General features: G+C 35.8%; 2 protein-coding genes across 3 annotated transcripts; one reads left to right on the top strand and one right to left on the bottom strand.

Annotated features, from left to right (window-relative positions):
* Positions 1 to 247: 247 nt before the first annotated feature.
* On the bottom strand, positions 248 to 18,533 carry LOC142983442 (uncharacterized). 2 transcript variants are annotated; one of them, XM_076130307.1, is made up of 14 exons: positions 18,278 to 18,533; positions 17,905 to 18,085; positions 16,704 to 17,771; positions 14,475 to 14,617; positions 10,076 to 14,175; positions 9,649 to 9,779; positions 9,011 to 9,241; positions 8,530 to 8,625; positions 6,859 to 7,606; positions 6,204 to 6,352; positions 5,606 to 5,762; positions 5,183 to 5,282; positions 4,753 to 4,863; positions 248 to 4,447 (listed from the first exon to the last, which is right to left on the bottom strand). In XM_076130307.1, exons 3-14 carry the CDS (start codon positions 17,578 to 17,580, stop codon positions 4,097 to 4,099), a joined length of 7,194 nt encoding a protein of 2,397 aa, XP_075986422.1. In that variant the 5' UTR covers positions 17,581 to 17,771; positions 17,905 to 18,085; positions 18,278 to 18,533; the 3' UTR covers positions 248 to 4,096. The 2 variants fall into 2 exon arrangements, with proteins under 2 accessions (XP_075986422.1, XP_075986423.1); XM_076130308.1 differs by having other exon boundaries at positions 17,905 to 18,389.
* Positions 18,534 to 19,306: 773 nt separating this feature from the next.
* Positions 19,307 to 21,758, top strand: EMC6 (ER membrane protein complex subunit 6). Its single transcript, XM_076130635.1, has 2 exons — positions 19,307 to 19,562; positions 20,119 to 21,758. Exons 1-2 carry the CDS (start codon positions 19,430 to 19,432, stop codon positions 20,325 to 20,327), a joined length of 342 nt encoding a protein of 113 aa, XP_075986750.1. The 5' UTR covers positions 19,307 to 19,429; the 3' UTR covers positions 20,328 to 21,758.
* Positions 21,759 to 22,640: the final 882 nt, after the last annotated feature.

Genomic DNA, 22,640 nt, shown 5'->3' with positions numbered 1-22,640 from the left:
AGCCCCTGCGAGGAAGAAATAATATCACAAGAGCGAGTGATGGAGACGTAATAACAACGGTGTCTATTCTTTCTATCACTTGTACTCCTCTACTACATCCCTTGTTTTAATTATTTTAATTCCTTGCAACGACTTGCAGCTACATTCCGACTATTCCGAGACACAAACTTCTTTGGTGCGTATTATTTTTTTCAGAACTACGGAATCAAAACCATTAGCGTCAAGTAAAAATAATACAAGAGAAATATTTATAAACAATATTTTATTTCGAGTGCAAGCATTCAGTAACTTCGTATACACGTTAACGGGAATACTCTATATTTATAGTAAACGCAACATTACTGTATAAAAGTACAAAATATGACCAGCATTTTATCAGAATTATATTATTTCTTTCCACTGATAAGTATTACTACAGAATATTACAATGACTCGTAAATCATTCAATCCAAGACTTTGTCCAGAGAAGAGGCGCATTCGCCGCGATTTCTTTGTGCATATTTCGCGCGCACGTTTTGTCCATAAGGGGCATATTTTGAACTCGCACGAATCTTGTGGATAATGGGCGCCTAGTATCTCGGTAAAACCCCTATTCAGCGGAACTTACCTATAGACAAATATTATATTCATTGATATTGCCAACCGGTAATCAGTCAATCAACTTTGACTTCGAAACAGCAATTATCTAGCTTTGCTTAGTTTGGAACCAGATGATCATTGTCCAAATATATTTATTTAAGTAGATTTCTACTCCTAGGATCCTAGGATTAAATATAGAGTAATCCAATTAACATTACAAAATAATATATTCAAACTAAAGCTAGTCTTAACTAAAATTTATACAATGGAAGAGCTATTTACCTTAAAGGAAAGAAAGATTTCTTTATTATTATTTTATCTTTCTTTCTTAAAATGGGTTCGCTTCACACATATTCGATTCAGCACGTTCGTTTCGGCATTGTTTATCTAACAACAAAACCGTACCGTACAAATCGCTTTTACCGATCGAGTAGTTCTATCGATCGAACAATCGACGCAATTCGGTTTGAACATTCCGGCGTGGCGATGCCGCATTTTTTCCCGAACATTCATCCACACATATTCAGCTTTGCCGGCTGTTTTAGCCGGGCGGCTAAGCCGACAAATAATGCCAAACCGAATATATGTGTAGCAAGCCTAGCCCGGTCCCATGACAAGCATCGAACGCGTGTTTACAACTACGAACTGAATAAAATATTTGTAGTTGAGTGCTAGTCATGTGTACGGGCTCTAAATAAATGTTTCTTATTGTTTACCAGAATATGTCCCATATATAAATAGTTATGTATTTTGTCCGAGTATGTAAGCCATTTGATTATGAATACAACTATCCGTTTATACAAGAAAAAAGATCTAGAAATGTTTGAGCGAAGATTACGGAGCCTTCTTGCAATAGAATTTTCAAACCAAGGTTTTATGCATTCTCGCATTAATTCCTGTGAAGTATTATATAATAGAAACGTAATTAGGTACAGATAATACTTCTTCCTATGTTCCTTCTAAAGCATGGCTAAGCGCTAACCCATCTTAAATCACTCAGCGGTAGAGGATGATTTTTGTTTCCGGTTTTAGTGAGCAATAAATTTCACTTTAATATGAGTTTGGAAATTCTATTGACTGAAGGATATCAGGTTAAGAAGTTAAATTCAAAACTAGACCAAAAACTAGCCTAGATCGGCTAAAACCTATATATATTATTAAGAGTTTGTAGTCATTACTTAAAATACGTCTTTCAGCGGCATTGTATTTATATTTAAACTGTCTTAATGATAAATTACAAATTTCTAAAATTCCTACATTTTTTCGATCACAGAATTATTTTTTCACAGTTTAACCGATTCATTGCCACCTTCATTTTCGTGAACAATTCAGCCAGGCCCCATTCATTGGTCGGTGGCTCACCATTTGAGCCATCGGCCTCCCTGAAGGATGACTCAACTGATGAGTCATTGGCTCCTTGTAATGATTTAATGCTTTTCGCCATCATTCGAGCCAGTCTGACAACCAGAAACGTGTTACTGTGTTCTCCTATTCGAATTTGTGGATAATAAAAGTTAATATGGCGTTTCAAGGTAGTATTTGTTGGTTTTAATGAAATATTGCAGAGGTAGTAAACATTTTAGTAGTATTCAATCATTATTTATTATTGTAATATTATTTGTAGATAATCAGGACTACGACGATTTTACTGAATGTAGCCAGGCAATGTTTACTGATTTCCATGATCAACAAATTGAAGATAAAGAAAATCAAGGTTTTCCAAGCTGTAGTCAATCAATTTTACAAAAAAGTGTACAAGATGTTTTGCGGCAGTTATACAAAAGGTTTATGACACCTGACTAATAAAAATATTCTCTAAATTGAAGGGCCAGGTCTGATATTCACGGAAATGTTTAATGAGATCTGAAAAATGGTAGTTCAAGTGTTTTTTTTTTTTTAATATCCGTTTTTATACAATTTTGGTTTGACTCACCAATTGAGCCATCGGCCTTCCTAAAGGTTTTTTAATGACTCAACTGTTGAGTCATTGGCCATGAATCGGTTAATACGCATAATAGTAAATTAGCCCATTAGTAATACCTTAATATTTAGATGGTTACTCTTGCCCGCTGGGTCAATAATGACCCGAATAAAATATAGAACATTCAGTTATTTTCTGATCTACCTACCTCTAGGGAAGAGGCGTGAACTTATGTACGTCTGTAATATTCAGTTATTTTGTTTGAAAGTTCTCAATTATGCCAAAACTACCTTACAATAAGCAGGTTTTATTCCTGATATTGTAACTACTAAACAAACATTCGGATCATATTGACCTATGGGTCAAAACTCTACAGATTTTATATTACGAAACAATCACCTGAAACGTTTTTTATGCACAGAAGACGCTGCACAAACTTAAATACTTACGAAAGGAACAATTTAAGATCCAAATAATTATTTATTTGGTTAATTTATTGATAATTGGCATCACCTTTTCTTCGAAAACATATTTTAATTTAGTTATGTACTGGATCTGTAGTTTTAGTGATTGTTTCTTTTAGTCTAGTTTTATAGAATGAATTTCTTGTGGCCTATTTTAATTATTGCGTAGTAACACAAATTTTGTAGCTATAACTACTATGCTCTATGAATCTGCGAGGTATAATTTAATTTTGTAGGGTAATTTTAAAATGTTAGGCTATTTTTAAAGTTAAATGTTTAGACAAGTAAAATTTCAATTGATTGTTTATTAAAAACTATTTATTTAAGGTTATATTCAAGATATATTTTTATGTCTACATAAACGTGTTCTGTTTAACCTCCTAAGCCCCAGTTTCTAAGGCACATTTAACGGCAGTTTATCTATTGAATAGCGTTAAAGCTCATATAAAAATGTCAGTTTGAATAGATAAACTACCGCTAAATGTGTCTCATTAACCGGCCATAAGTAGTGTATTTAAAATAATATACTCATTATTATTTATATATAAACTTTATTAACAAAGCTACCACAAGCAAATTCATCCATTACAAAAATTTGGCATTATGTGTTACATTACAAACTCTATTTGCATTCACTGAACACATATTATTCCGGAGTTCCTAAGTATACAGGCGATATCAGCTTTCATAACTTTGTCTACAACTACACTATAATAACTATATACAATCTTTGATATTTTACCGATATTACTCACAATTTAAAAAATAAATGTCATCTAATGTTGCATAACATGATACATATTGTTATAAACATGATAGTCCACTAACACCAAACATTATTGCATTTGAACACAAAATCACTGTTTTGTTGTAATTGTACTTTCAGGATTTGTATGTTTGTTACAAATCTTTGTTAACATATAAAAGGCACGTTTATCACGTTATACAACACTAAATAACAGCTGAAAACCTTTCAGGCACATTTTTGTTAACCCTTCCACCGTTTCATACAGCGAAACTTTAATCAGACAAGAATAGTCGTATATATTGCAGTCGCATATATAAAACGTTGTAAATAGGGTTAAATTATACACTGGTTATTTCTCAAAATGGTTGACATTTCCGTGAAATTTCAATCCCCTTCTAAAGTATTATCTAGTTTACTTTTCTTTACATTAGGCGACTCCGTACCGTCGTATACTATAACTTCTTCTGTTGAAAAACTTACCCGTTTTCTCTTCAACGCTTTCGGATTTCGATCAAATTCTGAACTTAAGCTTCTGGAACTTTCGTCGCTAGATATACCGTTGGTTGCGTTGCGTATTATTAGTAGGTCTTTCTCGATCTCTGTGAGTTCTCTGGGCTTAGGCGGTCGTCCGATCGGTCGTTTAGGTTTGTTCTTAGTTGATGGAGATTCTTCAGGCTTGCGTTTCTTGTATGTCCGCTTGCCTGGTAGCTTGTTTTTCTTTGTTTGAGATTCATCCTGGAATTAGAGGGTAGTTTTATCAGACATTATGATTTGATACATTATAGCCTATCGCTACACGCTATAAACTATCGTTAAATAAGGAACAAGTTCAAGGCCAGCACAGTCATCAGTTCAATGTCACGGTAAACAAAATAATATTTCAAAAGAAACGAGACTTAAATGTTCACAAGAAGCAATAATAGATCATATACCTCATATAAAACATTTTTATGGCTGAAAATTGTCATAAATTATGTAATTTTTTCCATAGGGAGTTGAGTTTTTGGGTATAATAGTATTATGATAGTAATAATTCGTACCTGTTTAGGTTTAGCGCCGATATACCCGGAGCATCGTTTAGCTCCACACATACAGCGTTTCTTGTCGATGCCAGCGCATTCTAAGTTGTAGTTAAATGTCACTTCACTGTGCTGTAAATAAACAAATAAAAGTAAATTAGTTACGTAAACAAATTAGTACGTTACTAATTTACTATGAAAACGCCGGGAGATACCGCCCTGGAAAGACATACACAGATCATATCGGCGATATCTTGCAAAAAGGTCAGGTGCGGTCTCGTAACCGGTGGTCCGGTATGACAAGATGTATGGAAGCGAATGAAGCAAGGGAAGTTTGTAAAGATCGTACCAAGTGGTGATCTCTGGTCTTTTGCCTACAGTGCCTACCCTATTGGAAACAGGCGTGATATTATGCATGTATGTATGTAATAGTAGCTATGTATATACTTACAGCAGGTATATCGTATAAAGCGAACAGACCAACTCTGACGTCACCGAGCACCGTCCACTTCTGCGTCTCACAGTTGGGCTCGCAACAGTGGTTCATGAACCTGCAATAACAAAAAACGAGTTATAATAATATATCAATAATGCAATTCTACAATCGATATGCGATATGCGATCTTCATAACCTTTGCTAGTCACTAGACAAAGGTCAATTAGTCAGTTCTGTTATAAAATATCTAAGGGAATTTTACGGCCTCCGGATAAGGTTATCGGACGCTTAGTCTTAACAGGTAGGTACCTGTTACTCTACTAACTCATAATCACAACAACTAGGATAATTCCACCTGATAAGGTAACTGTAACTTATTCAGAAATAATGAAACCAGAGGTAAATATTACTTAATTTCGGGTTTATGTATCATCTTACCTAGCAAAGTTCCCCTTAGGGCCGGCGTCGATCATTCTCTCCTTGTCGAGTGTCAAAAAGTAGAAGTTTTCATCTCTCATCTCATGCTTCCTGCGCATGCGCCGTCTGAACTCTTCCTCGTCTATCAGCTCGCCCACGTACTCTATCACGAACTGACCTGTATATAACACATACGTACATTTCATTTAGTTGTCATTGTATGATGAATAGTTAAAACTACAATATGAAGTTAGATTAGAAGGCTTTTATGACATTGCAACATGAAAACTATTGTTAAAAAAAGTAACAGGACTATAGTCAGTTTATGACTTGTGTGACTGACGTGACTAGTGTGAATGACTATGTAACGGATGAACGTAGGAAATTAACAGGAAGGAAAGAGCCTTAGCCCGCAATTGGCCAGCGTGGTGGGCTCAAGGCCTAACCCCTCCTTCATTTGCCCAGCAGTGGGATATTAATAGGTTAAATTAAGTTTAGTTAGTGCTTTTTTATATGCAATTCAAGGTCATGTGTACAAGGGCAAAATCATTCATAAGAAAAATAACATCACACATAATATCTCGCACATTAATGAATTAAATTAACATTAATTTCTTACCAGCTTTAATATCCTCCAATGTTTTCAAGCCCCACCCCCTGCTGGGTGTTCTGTACGGCGTCAGTTTGGGATACAGACGCTTCTCAAACGCGCGGTTATTGCACTTGTCGCCCGCTCTACATGTGGGACCGCATTCTGTTAGTAACATCCTGGAATGAAAACATTTGTTATGAAATAATTGCCAGTTAGTTTTCAGTTATTTGGACTATCCGTCTAGGCCACTGGTTCCCAACCAGTGGTCAGCAGTCTATATTAACATACTAAACACTAAAAATTTAATCTCATCTCAATTGATCGAGCCATTTTCGTGATTGGCCAATGTATGTACTATTTTCATAGATTTTTAACATTGATTTCGACATTAAAGCTTTTAAAAGGGTGGGCGAAAATTGCTTACCCCTTGTTAGATGTTTTGTCGTAGGTTTGCAATGCTTGAGACCATATCAAAGAAAACGTTATTGTCAGTGCGCATTGATGACGACTTTATTTTAAATTAGTCACAACATATTATAATTTATAGCCTCCTATAGCCGTCGGTACTATCAAGTTTTTACTTTGACATTGAAAATTAGATTGAAAATAGTTTCCAACAGAGCTCACTAGGGGCGCTGAACAGTTTGTCATACAAAAAATGTGTCTATAGTTAGTCAAGTACCTGTTAAGACACTGCGAGTAGGGCCCGCAGGGGTCGTTGTCGTGCGGGTTGCAGTCGCACTGCGTGAGCGAGCTCTCGGGGTGGTCGGCGCGCCGCCCCGCCAGCGACCCGCACGCCTTGTTCACCTTCAGCTTCACGTAGTGCGGCGGGAGGAGAGATGATGCTATGTAGTTAGTCAAGTACCTGTTAAGACACTGCGAGTAGGGCCCGCAGGGGTCGTTGTCGTGCGGGTTGCAGTCGCACTGCGTGAGCGAGCTCTCGGGGTGGTCGGCGCGCCGCCCCGCCAGCGACCCGCACGCCTTGTTCACCTTCAGCTTCACGTAGTGCGGCGGGAGGAGAGATGATGCTATGTAGTTAGTCAAGTACCTGTTAAGACACTGCGAGTAGGGCCCGCAGGGGTCGTTGTCGTGCGGGTTGCAGTCGCACTGCGTGAGCGAGCTCTCGGGGTGGTCGGCGCGCCGCCCCGCCAGCGACCCGCACGCCTTGTTCACCTTCAGCTTCACGTAGTGCGGCGGGAGGAGAGATGATGCTATGTAGTTAGTCAAGTACCTGTTAAGACACTGCGAGTAGGGCCCGCAGGGGTCGTTGTCGTGCGGGTTGCAGTCGCACTGCGTGAGCGAGCTCTCGGGGTGGTCGGCGCGCCGCCCCGCCAGCGACCCGCACGCCTTGTTCACCTTCAGCTTCACGTAGTGCGGCGGGAGGAGAGATGACGCTATGTCGAGAGACTCTTCTTGATTCGGTTGGGCAGCTGGAGGACACATCAAATTCTTTATTCTACAAACCCTCGTCAAAACTAGACGCTTGTGCTGCTACTTAAAAAACGAGAAACGCAGTGAGACTTGCGCTTCTCGTTTTTTCTCTTCTCTCTTCTCTCACTCAAAGATTGTGTTTAGACATTACTGTGCAGGGAGTACTAAATATTCTAGATAATCCATTGCTTTCACTCATTGGTTAATTATTTGTAAAATTTATCGTAATATACATAACTCAAATGTGCGTGACTGAGTACTAGTGATCTATCAACACGGCCCACACCCCCGATCACATGCCCAATCCACTTAACACACGGATCGGCCTGAAGTTTGGCATGTAGATAGATGTTATGACTAAGTGCTTGTTCACGTTGGAACTCGCGGGCGCGGTGGCGGTCGCGAGCGCGGGGACGTGGCGATTGTGTTCACGTTGGCCGCCAGGCGGGCGTTTGGTTCAAACTGGCTCAAACTGGTTGATCCTACTTGACGTCGCGAGTGAATCGCGCCCGCCACCGCTAGTTCGACGTGAACACACACGAACATCTTCACGCGTTTGATATTGCCGCGAGCGCGCGACGCCGCTAGCTCGCCCGCGACTTTGACCGCGCGAACGGTTTGTACGTGAACACTTCGGTACATCGCCATATGTTTGATATTTCGTGACCGCGCCCGCGAGTCAACGTGAATGAGCACTTAGACATCCACTAAAAAAGGATTTTGATCAATTCTACCTCCAATGGGATATGAACTAATATGAAGTCGCGGGAAAACGGTAGCATATGCTACATACGCGGGTGAGTATTTAGTGATGGATTTAAATTAGAAACAAAATACACAAATAGGCTATGAAGTGCATTTCATAAAGTCCAGTTTTGTTTGATTTATACACAGGTATGAATAATTGTAAATTATTACTTACATTTCAATATTTCACAAGCTCTTTGCGCATGTTCCATAGCTGTTGTGAATGCGGCGTCGATTTTAGACTTCTGACTTGATATTCGACCTGAATCACCTATAACAAAACACATTTCTATAATATAACATTGTAAGTTACTAACAGACACATAACAAAAGGGGAATGATATTTACCTACTTTCATGCCAAATTAACCAAGAGCGAAATCTTTCAAGTTCTCAGTGAACTTATCGAGTTCAAGAATTGACTACATATTCTGAGCGAAAACATGCTATATCGAAAACAAAAAGAAGCAACAAAGAGCACTTAACAAATAATTACTAAAAAGCGAAATCTTTTCAAGTTTCAATGAACTAATCAAGTAAAAAATTCGTTAACTACATACTTATTGAGAAAAGAAACTAGCTAAACTGAAAACAAACACAACAAAAAGCACTAAAATCAAGATTTTTATACTAAAACACAATGCTCAATGTACACACCTTCTTGGAAAGGAAACACCCGTCCTCTATTAACCCAATAATGGTCATACTGTCCGAAGAACCGTACAACAAACTCGCCGAGACTGTGTTTCACTGCGAGCAGGTTCTCGGGTATTTCGTAAGGATGCAGTATGATGCCGGGCCACCATCTGTAGTGGCCCAGCTTCACCCACACCATCTCGCCGTAGAGCGGGAGACGACCTGTCTCACAGTCCTCGCACATGTAGCCACCTGAAATAAGAAAATGAATGTTTAAAAAATACGTACTATTTTTATGTACCTACGCATCCGAAAAATCACGGCTTTTTGCCGTGGATGTAAGCAGAGACCAAGAAACACTGTACCTGAATCTCATCTAGTCTCTCTTATGTACTCATAATTCACATCACATATAATTCAAAACTATAAGTTTTATATCAATTTAAATCAGGAATCAGGGAATCACCCCAGTTGGGTAAAGTCCTATTGGGTTAATTTACCCAACTTCTACAAATACCAAAGTATTGTCAATAAAGGATATTGACAATACTTTATTAACGTGGTTTTTACAAGTGTCGCCCCCTATTACATGAAACAAGTACTGTAAAGGGAAAAAATGTTGTAAAAACGAAGTATAATTATAAAATAGTGAGTCTTACCTTCCGGCGGGTCAATATTAAGGCACTCGGCGTGGAAGGAGGTGGGGCAGTACTCGCAACAGATCAGAGACCCGCCCAACGCGCAGATGAAACACCACCCTGTGTTCACGTGACATGGCACTTTGCCTGGCCTACAGACAAAATAAAATATTATGGAGACGTTTAGGAAGATCTGTGTTAAATATATACTTATAACGGTATAAAACGATTTTATTTAATCAAAGTGAAGGTTTTATATTACTTTAAATATTTCAAAAATTGAGTAAATAATTATCGATAGGAACAAATTTATAACAAAAAACATTTTGTCTAGGGATCACTTTATTACTTTTTTAGATACTAAACTTTCAAAACTGAAGATACTCATATTTTATTCGAACTATCAAGGGGAAAAGTAAAGCAAAAATAAAGCTGAAAATACACATACCTGTGTTCATAATGTCTCGGACATATAATATGCGACGCCGTCAGTATTTGCGTGCCCGCCGGCAAGCACTTCGTGAACGAGTGATAAGTCGCCGGGCACCGCACGCACCGCGCCAGCTTGTCCCCACTAAACCTGGTCTTACACCCTCTAGGGTCATCCGACACGCAAGTATGACAGACATGCCTAGGACACGTTAAAGCCTCGAAATACTCATTAATTTTCTTATTATTCTTCGAAGGTTCGCCTCCATTAAACTGAGTCTGAGGCCAGTGGTCCAAACATTCTAAATGATAATACTTATGACAATGGGCCACGTGACATTTCTGCCTTTTCGTCGAATCTTTCTTAGAAACCGCTCCTTTACACACAAAGCATACAGGCGTGTTATACTTCTGACAATTATTACACTTAAAATCCGAATAATCGATTTCCGATATCGAATGTCTAGGTTTTAGTTTCACATCGATAATTTCGCATTTCCCCGGTAACGTGTCGTTCCAATCGAGACAATCGTCACTAGAATACGAGTCGTATTCGATTATTTCCGTACTATCTAATATTTCTTTCATTTTCGCGCTTAGTTGCGCTTCTAGGACGTCCGCGTCGACTGTGTGGGCTTCGTTTTCTATTAATTCATCAATAGATACGTTGTTTTCTTCAGATAAGTCTTGGCATTTGTCGTCATCGCCGTCTTCTGCGTTCTTTGGTTTCCTTCCAGGCTTCTTCTTCTTCCTCCTACCTCTAGCAGGAACAGGCACTTCAACAATTTCCATCTGTTTTTTCACACAGTCGACATGAAACATACCATTGCAACCTTTACACTTAACTAAATGGCCGATTTTCTCGCAAATTTCGCAAACTTTCTCTCTAACTAAACCTTTGAAAATATTAGGTTTAGGTTTAGTTAGTTCCGCGAAATATAATTCTACTTCATCGTATACTTCTATTTCTGAAGATTGTCCCGATTCTAAAACAGTTTCTCCATTTACGTGACTCGGTTCAGTTTTGTGTACATCTTTGTTCTTAGGTTTGAATATTTCGTAGACTTCCAATTCCTCCTCAACATCGGAATATTCCTCATTATAAAAAGGTTTAACACTCTTTCTTTTAGGTTTATCTTTTACGGGCACTTCATCTTCTGTGTCTTTTTCTACCTTTTCAACTTTAGGAACTTTACGTCTAACTTTTTTAGGCTGTGGCGCCTCATTTAGACCTTTAACTAACGTAGACTGTTCAATCTCATCAGTTTTCTTCAATTCCGATTTGGTATTCTCTTCATACAAATACGTTTGGTACAAATAAGAAACGATTTCATCTTGGGACAATTCTGGGTGTTCTTCTAACAAACTATCTTGTCTTAGTTCTAGATATTTGACAAATTCTGGATCTTCCATAGCATTATCGATCTTTTTGCTCGTTAATTTCTTCTTACGTTTGGTAGAAACTTCGCTATCTTCTGAATGAATGGACACAGCATCTTCATCTTTGATCTTTCGTTCTACACTCTCTTCTTTGACGTCATTTTCTTTTTTCGCTTTAGATCTTAGTTTACATCTTATTAGAGGTGTTTCGCTATCTTCTGAGTCGATAGATTCTCCATCAAAATCTTGTTTCAATTTTATTTTTTGCTTTTCTAACGTAGGTGTTTCTCTTATAGGTGATGATATTTCAACCGGCGTTTTATTACGTTCAACTGCTTCAATATTTTCAGAATTTGTCGTAGATTCTGTTATAGAATCTATATTTTGTGTTTCTATAGAAGTAGCATCTTTTTCTTGAACATTGTTAGAAAATTCTGTAGAACTTTCAGTTATAACACTAGACGGATATTCTATATCATCGTAACACTGACTTTCTTGTACATAAGGACCATTTTCCTCTACATTATTTGCTGTTTCCTTTGACTGTTCTTCCATATTTGTTTCATCATCATCTTCAATCATATTTCTTCTCGAACCTCTCTTTCTAGGCACGTAAAACTCTTCGTCCAAATCATTTTCAACTTTCTTATTCCGTCGCAAAAACCTTTGTAAAGTACTTTGTTTATTCGCATTTCTATTCAAACTCAATTTCTTAATAACTCTTTTCTTTGTAGTTATTTCGGTCTGATTTAAACCTTTAACTAAATTACATTCTCTCAAATCGTCGTTTTTCTTGTCATCAGACTTCAAACTCTCTTCGTACTGCCATGTTTTATACAAATACGCTACGATTTCTTTCTCACTTAGTTCCGGATTCTCATCCATCAACGCATCTTGTCTTAATTCCATATATTTAATAAATTCAGGGTCTTCAAGATCTTTAGTTTTAGAACGTAGCTTACGTTTATCTGACTTCGTAGAGGTTACGCTACTTTCTGAGTGAATAGAGGCTGTGTCTTCATAGTCCCCATTCATATGATAACCATTCTCTTTAGGCTCATGAAAAGGTAAATGCACTTCTTTTGCAGCCATTTCTATTTCCCTAACATTTTTCCCTCTATAACCATTATTAGTAATATCTATACTACTCTCTAATTGATCTGTCATATTTTTCATACGAATTTCTTCATCTACTTTTCTTATTTTATCAATATCTGCCTCTGTACTTTTGTCATTTTCAATAATATGTCCGTTTTCTAAATTATTTTCAGTCAAACTGGTATCAATCTCCATCGATTCGTTCATAGTATAATTTTTTTCTATCTCGGCGTTTAAATCTTCATTTGTATTTGATGTCTCTTTCTCACCTTCGGGTTTATCATTTTCTGTCTCATTTATAAACGGTACGTCATCTAGACTGAGATTATCGTCACTGTTATTACCTAGGTTAGACAAAGGACTGTAAGGTAGCCTTTCGCTATCACTATCATCTTCATCATCATCAATCATATCATCATAAGCTTTATCATCACCTGTTTTCTCATAATTCTCTTCTAAATTAGTCACTTTTTCTTCACGATTAGTCAAAGTGTCTTGACTAATGTGGTCTGTTTCGATACTACTTTCGTCTTGGCCTGTACTATTAGTATCCTCATTGTATATGGTCGTTTCTGTAACCGTGCTTGTCCCTTTAGAATCAACACTATCCTGACTGTCTGCACCATCCAGGTCTGACTCAACTGGATCCGTGTTTTTATTAGTTTCTACTTCATTTGATTCTTTAAAATGACTGTCATTACTATGAGAATCTTCTAAATCGATTCCATTAGGTGTTCTACTATTTTCTCGCGTTTCATTATTCACTTCCTTATTTTCTTTCGTTGCAAAACTATCCTGTGTTTCCGAGTCTTGATCATTAATTTCCCTCAATTCTGGTTTCTCATCTGAATTACCAGAATTTACACTAGAATCTTTGCTATCTTCTGTGTACGTTTCTGAATCACAAGACCCGTTAAACTCTAAAAAATCATCCCGAGTATTTTCCAAATTTGTTTCTGTTTGTTGATCGAGATTTTCTACTTGATCAGGATCTAATTTCACAACATTCTTACAATCAGTGTCAGTTGATGTGTGATCAGAATCAGTCATATTCACATCACCATAATCATGATCGTTTTTTGACTCCAAATCCTGGGCATCTCTTCTTAGCCTATAACTCTTCTGTGCTGGTCTTTTAGCAGAAACACTCTTCTTCTTAGACTTCTTTTCTTCTAACTTTTTTACAGGCAGAGTTTTCGCTTTAGTTTTCTCAGGCGTTTTGGATTTGGCTTTCTGCAACCACCTATCCATGTGAGACTGTCTTTGTATCTTTGTAATACCAGTTTTGGCCGCCATATTATCAAGGCAAGCGGTAACAACATCGATCATATCTAAAGACTTATTCCTAGATCTATTTTTAGACCGGTCTGTGTTGTCTATCTTCCCATCATCTTCGGAAAACAGACTGTCGTACAAACTCTCGCTTAGCGACACATCACTGTCTGTCCGACTAATCTTACTTTTAGGCTGTTTTACTTTAGTTGATCGTGATTTTTCCAGCATTTCGTTAAATATGTCTATTCTTAAACGTTTTGGTTCGCGTAGTAACATCTCTGCTTCTTCGACGGACGTGTTCCAGAGCTGCTGTTTCTTCTCTGATATGAAGAATGCTGCGTACAAACGAGGGTCTTTTTTCTTGTCCTAGAATAGATAATAATTTAAATCTGTTATTTCTTTTACTTACAAAGATACTATTATTTTGGTGAGTACTTTTTCACTTAACAATGTATAATATAGAACTAGGTACTTATTGTCTAATTAAATATGAATTAGGAAGTTTTCTAAACTTTTTTAATTAATTGTTTTGGATAAAAAATATTTCGTATACAATTTTATGGATATCTTTGAACAAACTCATGTTTCTGAAACTTATTATTATAAAGAAACAGAAATTATCAATAAGTATCCCATATCTTTTACTTTTCATAATAAGAACTCACCTCAGGAGTAAAATTGTCCCTGGTGGACTCAAACTCCAGTTGCCCGAGGTACTTGCGGAGCATACTGTCCACGATCCAGCCGCGACGCCCATTGTCCCCGAAGAACGTCACGTGGATCACGTCACGTTCAATACGACCGAACACTGCGAACAGACATAATTATATTTAATTTATATTATATTTGTTAATTTTAATTTTATTACGTTTTTTATACCTAGTGAGAGTAAGAAAGAAATTCATTCAGGAAGAAGGCGATAGATAAGTGTTTGGGGTAGGTCAGTGTCGGAGAAGGGGGGGGGTTGAATTTGGAGAAATGTTACGGGAGATTCGAATTTGGGTTAATGTTGCGGGGGTGGAGGGATGTTGAGAAATTTCCCAATTCCACTTTTTTATATCCACAGCCGATTTTATATCAACAGCAAAAATCATAATATTCACACGAAAATCATGATTATTGCTTGAGTTCTGCTCTACTGAATCGTCTACTAGAAAGCCCTACAATCTAAAATAAATATCGTAATCAACAATTGCAACCCTTCATACAGATGCAAAAAATAGACATAAAAATAATACAGAGGGGCTGCCCAATTCCCGTCACGTGTGTGTACGCGTGCGAGGGTGGGATGTGTAATATTGATTAACGGTCGCGTCTGGAAGCTGTGGTACATTGTGATAATTATACCTTTATGAGAAGATTTATTTGTTTGAGTAGTCAGAAATGTTTTACTTTGAGATGAATTTGGAATGATTTTTTGTTAGAAATAAGGTAGTATTTGTTCTGAAGATAATATTTATATATTTATAGTAAAATATGGCTAATACCTACATATTTCTTTAATAAATTATACTTTCGTGTAAGAGAACATGATCAAGTGTTATCAAAAACATAATTTGCATAATTTTCATTCCCCATATTATTACATTAATATATTTATTGATAGCATATTAATTCATGAAAGAAAATGTCTTTAACAAGTCATAAGGATATCATTAATTAACATAATAAAAATATTTAAATTATGTACATAAATAATTACTACACAGTACCTACACTTAATATGAAATCTACAACAAAACTAAAAAAGTTAATACATTTTTATCTTGTTATAATTCAGAATATAAAATACTATAGTATAGAGTACTACATAATTCTGAAAGGAAAAAATCCTGTATGACAAGATGTATGGATGTGAATGAAGCAAAGGAAGTTTGTAAGGATTGTACCAAGTGGCGTTCTCTGCTCTCTGCCTACCCCTATGGGCAGAAGGAGTGATTTATGTATGTATGTATGTATGTTTATTTGTAATAATAAAATGCTGCAGAGTATGACATAATTTTGAAATGCCCCAGAGATTTTTATCATTTGTAAATACAATGGTTTTCAATGTCAATATAAAGTTATATAATATATAAGTATAGACTATCTGTGTATGTATATTTAGATATTATGTATATAATTTTTATCAGTTTGCAAACATTATTCAATAGATTTTAGTTTTGTTAATTTTAATTGACTTGGTAGACTTATTTGAATTTGGCCTTATTAACATATTTAGAGATTATAGAATACTGATATCTTGAGTAATTATCAATGATCAAATTAATTATTAATATCATAGAAAGGTAAAATATGAAATTAAACTATGAAGCTAGTTTCAAAGTTTAAAAATAAGAGCTAGATATCTTATCCACTAGATATAGTGACAGCAAATATAAAAAAGGATAGTTATCCAGAAGGAACATTCAGAATGAGTATCAGAAATTAACTGAAATATTTGATTACTTATAATCCTAATGACCAATGTGTCATATTATCACTACTTCCTTACTCATCCATACATAACATACCAAATATCAATAGAGGATAAATATTTATTGTTAATTAAATACCTCGCCCCTCCCACATTTTGGGGGGGTCTCTTGCCCAGCAGTGGGACATTCATGGGTTAAATTTATTATTTAAATTCAATTAGTAGCCTAATTACCATTCTAATACTCATAATTAATAACCCTCTTCTTCATAAAAATATATGAAGTTACAAAAGGCTTATAAAAAGTTATGTCTCTTTCACTCCTTAGCGAAATTAAAGAGAGAAAACATATTATAGTAGTTGTTTAACTAAAATAGGTTTATAGTGGGTTTATAAATAAGAGGGTAAATATGCAGCTAAACAGACACCATAAACAAATAAGCCAATGCATAATAAATAAACAAAGTTCTATACTTACACTTCTTTTTAACAAACACTCCACTTGCAGGGTCTCTGGTCACAATGCAAGGCCAAAAAGGATAAGTTCCCATTCTGGCCCAGGCCAGGTCACCAACCTGGTAAGCACATTTAGCTTCCATCTCAAACAACTCACTTTTAGAAGGAGTTTTCACATCTTTTACCTCTTTCTTCTTCCTCTTGCTATCAAAATCTAGAGTTTTTACCACAGAGGAATTATCTATGTATCCATTCTGCTGTTTAGTATTCAAACTGTACCTCTCAGAGGACCGTTCAAGAACATTATTCAAATGTGTATTTGTGGATTTCTTAGCACTCTTAGTTGGTGAAAACATGTTCTGTATAACCATAACTGTGTCCTCCGGTTCCCTCTTCTGAATCAAATCTTTACGTATGTAAACTTTAGGGAACTTCTTCGCAGGAGATGGTGTTGTGCTACTCAAGTCTTCATTGCTAAAACGACTCAATGATATGTTCTCTTGATAAATACTCTCAATTTGATCATCCAAAAACTTTTCAACAACTATCTTTTTAGGTGATTCTGTCCTTTTCAGAGGAGAATTCGATGCATGCATCTTGTACACAGGTGACTGTGTCTGTGCTTTCATTGGTGACTTATCGGATAAAGGTGACTTAAGTTCAGAAGCCACTTTCTTAATATCAGGATTGTCCATTTCTGATTTTAAACGGCGAGCCCTGCCATATCTACTGGTACTAGTCCCATCTCCATTAGTCACCGGTGAAGTGACTCTAGCGGTCAAACTTGTTTCCAATTCCCGCTCAATCAGGGACCGTTTCTTTGGTTTAGACTTGACTGTCAGCGGGCTGTCAGTAGACTTCAAGTCCTCAGAACTCAAGGTATCCTCAGAATCGTCCATTATAACTTCGTATTCAGTATACAAGTCCTCTAAAATACGCCTGACGTAACAGAATAATACATCGTAAGGCGAATGAAAAATTTAGAATATTTTAATCCAATCCCATATTTTTCCCAATAATATAATGCCAAACGTGCCCACAAACCACTATTTACGGATTACAACTGTCCACAAACGTATCACTTGGTTTTCTGAAACAAAAGAATCGAAATGAAGTTTCGTTTTTCTACTGAAATAGGTTAATTCAATATTTGAACTAAATATCATATTTTGTTCGTACAAATGCTAGTTTTTATGAATTAAATTAATATTACGTCGACTCACCATCGATTAATTCAGTTTCGTCGCGTCAGTGATTGCAATTTGCACAAGACGAATCGTCAGATTGGCGGGGTCTCAATGCATAATTGTACCACTGTAGATCGAAAACTTAAATTCCTTTTTTGCACATCGACGTTTACACTTATAATTGCATCAACACCAGTTTTAGAAAGGTTCTTTAGCACTGAAACAGGAATATTAACTATAATTGTCAGCGCTCAAATATCGTTCGAGCAAAGTCCTAATTTGTTACGAGAAAGCACCCAGTGCTAGAGTCAAACACGCGCCATCATAATTTCATTCGCTGTTGTCAGCGAAACCAAACTACGGATAGCATCACTACAGCTTATACACACATAATTGTTTATTATCTCACCAATAAACCTATAAACACCAATTTTAATTTACTATTTTCTAGATATCAAATGAAAATAAGTTCCGCCACAAAAATACCGACGCTCAGTGCCGCGAAAACACATGAATAAGTTGTGTTTGTGTGTGTGAAAATACAACGAATATTTTGGTGTAGATTGAATGCACACACATCCCTATAGCTTCACACAGTTCAATGGCTTCGCTTATCACAACTGTTTTACCGACGCTTTCAAAATAGTTCGTTTTTAGGGTTCTCTAAAACAATCATAAAGTCAAGGAAGTAGTATTGTTTTTCTTTTTATCACACTGAAAAATTGTTGATAATACAAATTATTGTTAGGTATATTCACATATTGCACCTACTTATACGAATGTTACTGTTAGTCTGTTACATTTCATACCATTCGTTCGAAAATGGATTTCCGTTATGTTTTAATATTTTATTAATTAAAATACTATGGAATAATGTGAATAACTGCTAATAAGTATTTAACTGCTTTATTTAGATCGAAGAAATATACATGCATTTGGTAACCAAGTAAGGATATGAATAATTATATTAAAAATATGTTGAGCTTATTATTAACAGACTAAAGGAGCCATTCACTCACACTAAAATAAAATAAATTAAGTTTGCGTCTTGATCTTGTTTAAAAAAAACAAGATATAAAGAGAAAAAAAGTGGCATCAATAGGCTTACAAATTTGCATCAAATATTATTATAGTTATTATGTACGGAACCTTTTACATAAAACAATGATACCGACAAAGTGCAACGAAACGTCAAATAAAAATCAAATGCGAAAATGTCTATGATACTTTGTTAACGGAAATCTGAATCAAGAAAACATAACATTTTCAGTTAGAGTCTAAGACACTGAGCTAAAGAATTTTCATTTAGCTCAAATAAGTACTAAAATCCACATTTTCGGATCTAAGTGCAGCTAGTTTCAAGAAAATATCTGTAACTGAACTTATTGAAATTTCTAATAAACCATGAACAAGCTCCCTATCTGTCATTGCTATCACTGTCAAAACGTGAAAGTCTAAACGTCAGACAGACGTCAATTCTTAATGAATCTAGAATTCGATAAATTGATGTTTCCTGAATTTCATCAAATTAACCTATGAAAACTTTCTGAAAGACTAAAAGATGTCGGGAACAACTAGAGTAAAGGATAATAAGCCTGAGGGAGTGGCGTACAGCGAGGCGGCATTGAGAAACAATGCCGTAGTTGTTGAATATTGTAGAACATCCATGGCTGCATTGTCGGGATCGACTGCGGGTAATTATTCATTCTATGAATTAATATGTATCTATTCTATGAATATGTGAGCGGTTTTGTAGTTATATACTTAATCGCAAATGTAGGTAATGTACTTTGAAGTAAGATAATATCCAAGTTGTGAAAAACTACCAAGTCATCTGAGGTACCATTGTTGAATGCAATTAAAGAATCATGAATTAATACAATATAGTTTTAATATGGACGTTATAAAGGTCTTGTGCCATGAGTTAAAGTGTCTTGGCATTCTTAAAGCCAATGTTTTTAAAACACAAGTGTTGAGTTGGGAAATGAAAACACTGAAATACCAGATTCCTCAGTAATTTCTGAAGGAAACTTTGTACAATTAATGTGAAGAGATTTAGACCTAAGTTAATGCATAGTTTCTTAAGCTATTTTATGTGAACTTAATGAAACATAGCGGGGACACAGTACAAATAATATGAGTAGGTATTTATGTTCTTTTAGAAATTACAACCTTCAGATGTTAGTATGCAAATAATCTCCTGCAAAAACATTGCATTTGTTAATGAAAACAATTTATCTCTCATTTCAGGAGTACTAGGCCTCACTGGTCTATACGGTTTTGCCTTCTACGTGTTCGCAGTCGTCAGCCTCTGGGTGATGTTCATGGTGAAAACCGGTCCCAACTGGAGCAAATACTACGTATCTAGACAGAGTCTCCTTACTAACGGTTTCTTCGGAGCCCTCTTCACATATGTGCTGTTCTGGACGTTTATTTACGGGATGGTACATGTTTATTAGTGTAGGGTTGATGGTGTGTTTATAGGGCAAATCAGGTACGTCTACCATCGGTATATCGTCGGTGGTAGTCATGGAGGATGGGCTTAAAAGCCCATGTAAATTATTGATGCTCAATTTTACTGATAACATTTTTCAGTGCCTATGATGGTTTTTCCGTTAATATTAGAGTAAAATTGGTTACGAAGTATTATGGGATTTATGGGGTATTGCCTTGTTGTTGAAAAAGATGTTAAGTTAAGGTTGTAGGTATAATTTTCACATAAATCATATTATAATATGTGTTTGAATATTGTGGTTTTGTTTGTTATTTCAGTTAGTCACCCTATCATCTAAATTAAGGTTTGCAGGAAAGTTTTTAAGCTGGTATTCACATAATGTGAATATTTTGGTAAAATTGGGCATTCAATATTTCACAAGGGCTTATGACCTGACCTGCCTTATATTCATGCTATTAGTGATAATAGTGAATGAGTCTGTTGAAAACCGTGCAATATATTGCCACAAAAACAAATATTTGGTCAAAAATACACAAGAAAATACAGAACTCTCGCAATCTAAACATAGTGCGTGCAGTGTAGAATTTAAAGATTTCAACCATTCTAAACATTAATAGATAATTCAGTGTTCTTAATATATGATAACAAAAAAAGCACAAGCATGATTTGACAGTTGATAAAATAAAAAGCATTATGACTAAAACCATAAAAAGTAATTGTGAGGGGTAAAACAAAAAATAACTTTTATAAATGCAGTATTTCCAACTAAACATGTGTTTGTTTGAAACATATGTGTTAATACAGTCAACTGTTAAAGTCATGCATGTTTAATGATTCCTAGTTACTATAGTCACTAGTTGTTTGCAACCATGTAACCATACCTTTGTAACTCTGTATAATCAAATAAATTACAGTGTGTGTAAAACATCAGCCTATGAAGAAGACAACTTGACTAAACATGAGACAAACAGCATTTTGTTGCATTTTCATTGTTTTGTCACCTTAGCTACAGTTGCGAATTGCTAGTGACTACCTATCTGTATGATTAACCAGTAATTATAATCAACATAATATTGTTCAAAATTAAATGTAATGTAAAATGTGCATTTCTTACTAGTAATAGTAGGTATACTACATTTATACATAGAAATAGAACATAACATAGTATGCGTGTGTGCATGAATATGATATTTGGTGATAAGATGTTTTATATATAACTCCTTATATCATTCCCCTTACCCATTGTTTTTATTGCAAATATATAGATATTATCAAAGTCTGTAGAAAATGACCAACTTTTCTACTGTTAAGACCATCTATGTTATTTGGTTATGGAAAAATTGGTCTTCAGACCAATAAATTATTTATTTATACCTAATTAACATAAGAATTTAATAAATGCAATAGCTATAAAGGTATTACTAATTTTATTATTTTAATTGCCCGATATTTCTTTAAAATCTGTTTTATATTTTACGTTTCAATGTTTTAAATGACTGATCATAGATGGCGCTGCTGATATTTTTGTGAACTTAGGGTACTGCAATTCAGTTCAGTATCGTCATATTAAAATTAAATATTATTACTTCTTATGCCTAAAAAAATTAAATTAGGATGAAACCCAATTTTCATTGTTTTAGGCAATCATATTTTAGTATTTTTCCGAGATCTGCAGCTATTTCTATGTTAAATTTCACTAATGTTTTAAATTCTGAGGTTTGTATACATCTGCCAGCCGCGAACCTTGTATACAAGGCTCTGTACTAAGTTATTGGGCTATAGTTATTCCCATTTTGTATATCACAAATTGCCCGCTACTATCAGCTTCTGATTGAATTTGATCTCGATATTGGCACTTAACTGCATAACAGGAGCATATCGAGTCGTGATCAAATTACCAAGGGTTTCGCTCCAGATTCAGTTGACCCTATGTTGTTATTATGTGGTGAGGCTTATTGTGTTAGTGGGATAACTAGGGCACGGCAGGAGATGGTGAAGATATGAGTGTAAAGCATATTTGCAGTTATTGCGATTATCCATACTAATATTATAAATGCGAAAGTAACTTTGTCTGTCTGTCTGCTACTCAATCATGCCTAAACTACTAAACCAATTTGCATGAAATTTGGTATGGAGATATTTTGATACCCGAGAAAGGACATAGGCTACTATATGTATATCATCACGCTACGACCAAAAGGAGCAGAGTACCAGTAATTAATGTTACAAAAACGGGGGAAAATTTCACCCGTTCTCTCTTATTGGACGCTAGCGAAGTTGCGCCGGTCACCTAGCAGTCCATATATTCATAGACAAA

This window comes from Anticarsia gemmatalis, chromosome 24 (genome assembly GCF_050436995.1).
Source record: "Anticarsia gemmatalis isolate Benzon Research Colony breed Stoneville strain chromosome 24, ilAntGemm2 primary, whole genome shotgun sequence".
Lineage (NCBI taxonomy): Eukaryota > Metazoa > Arthropoda > Insecta > Lepidoptera > Erebidae > Anticarsia > Anticarsia gemmatalis.
This window is presented reverse-complemented; position numbering and strand designations above follow the sequence as displayed.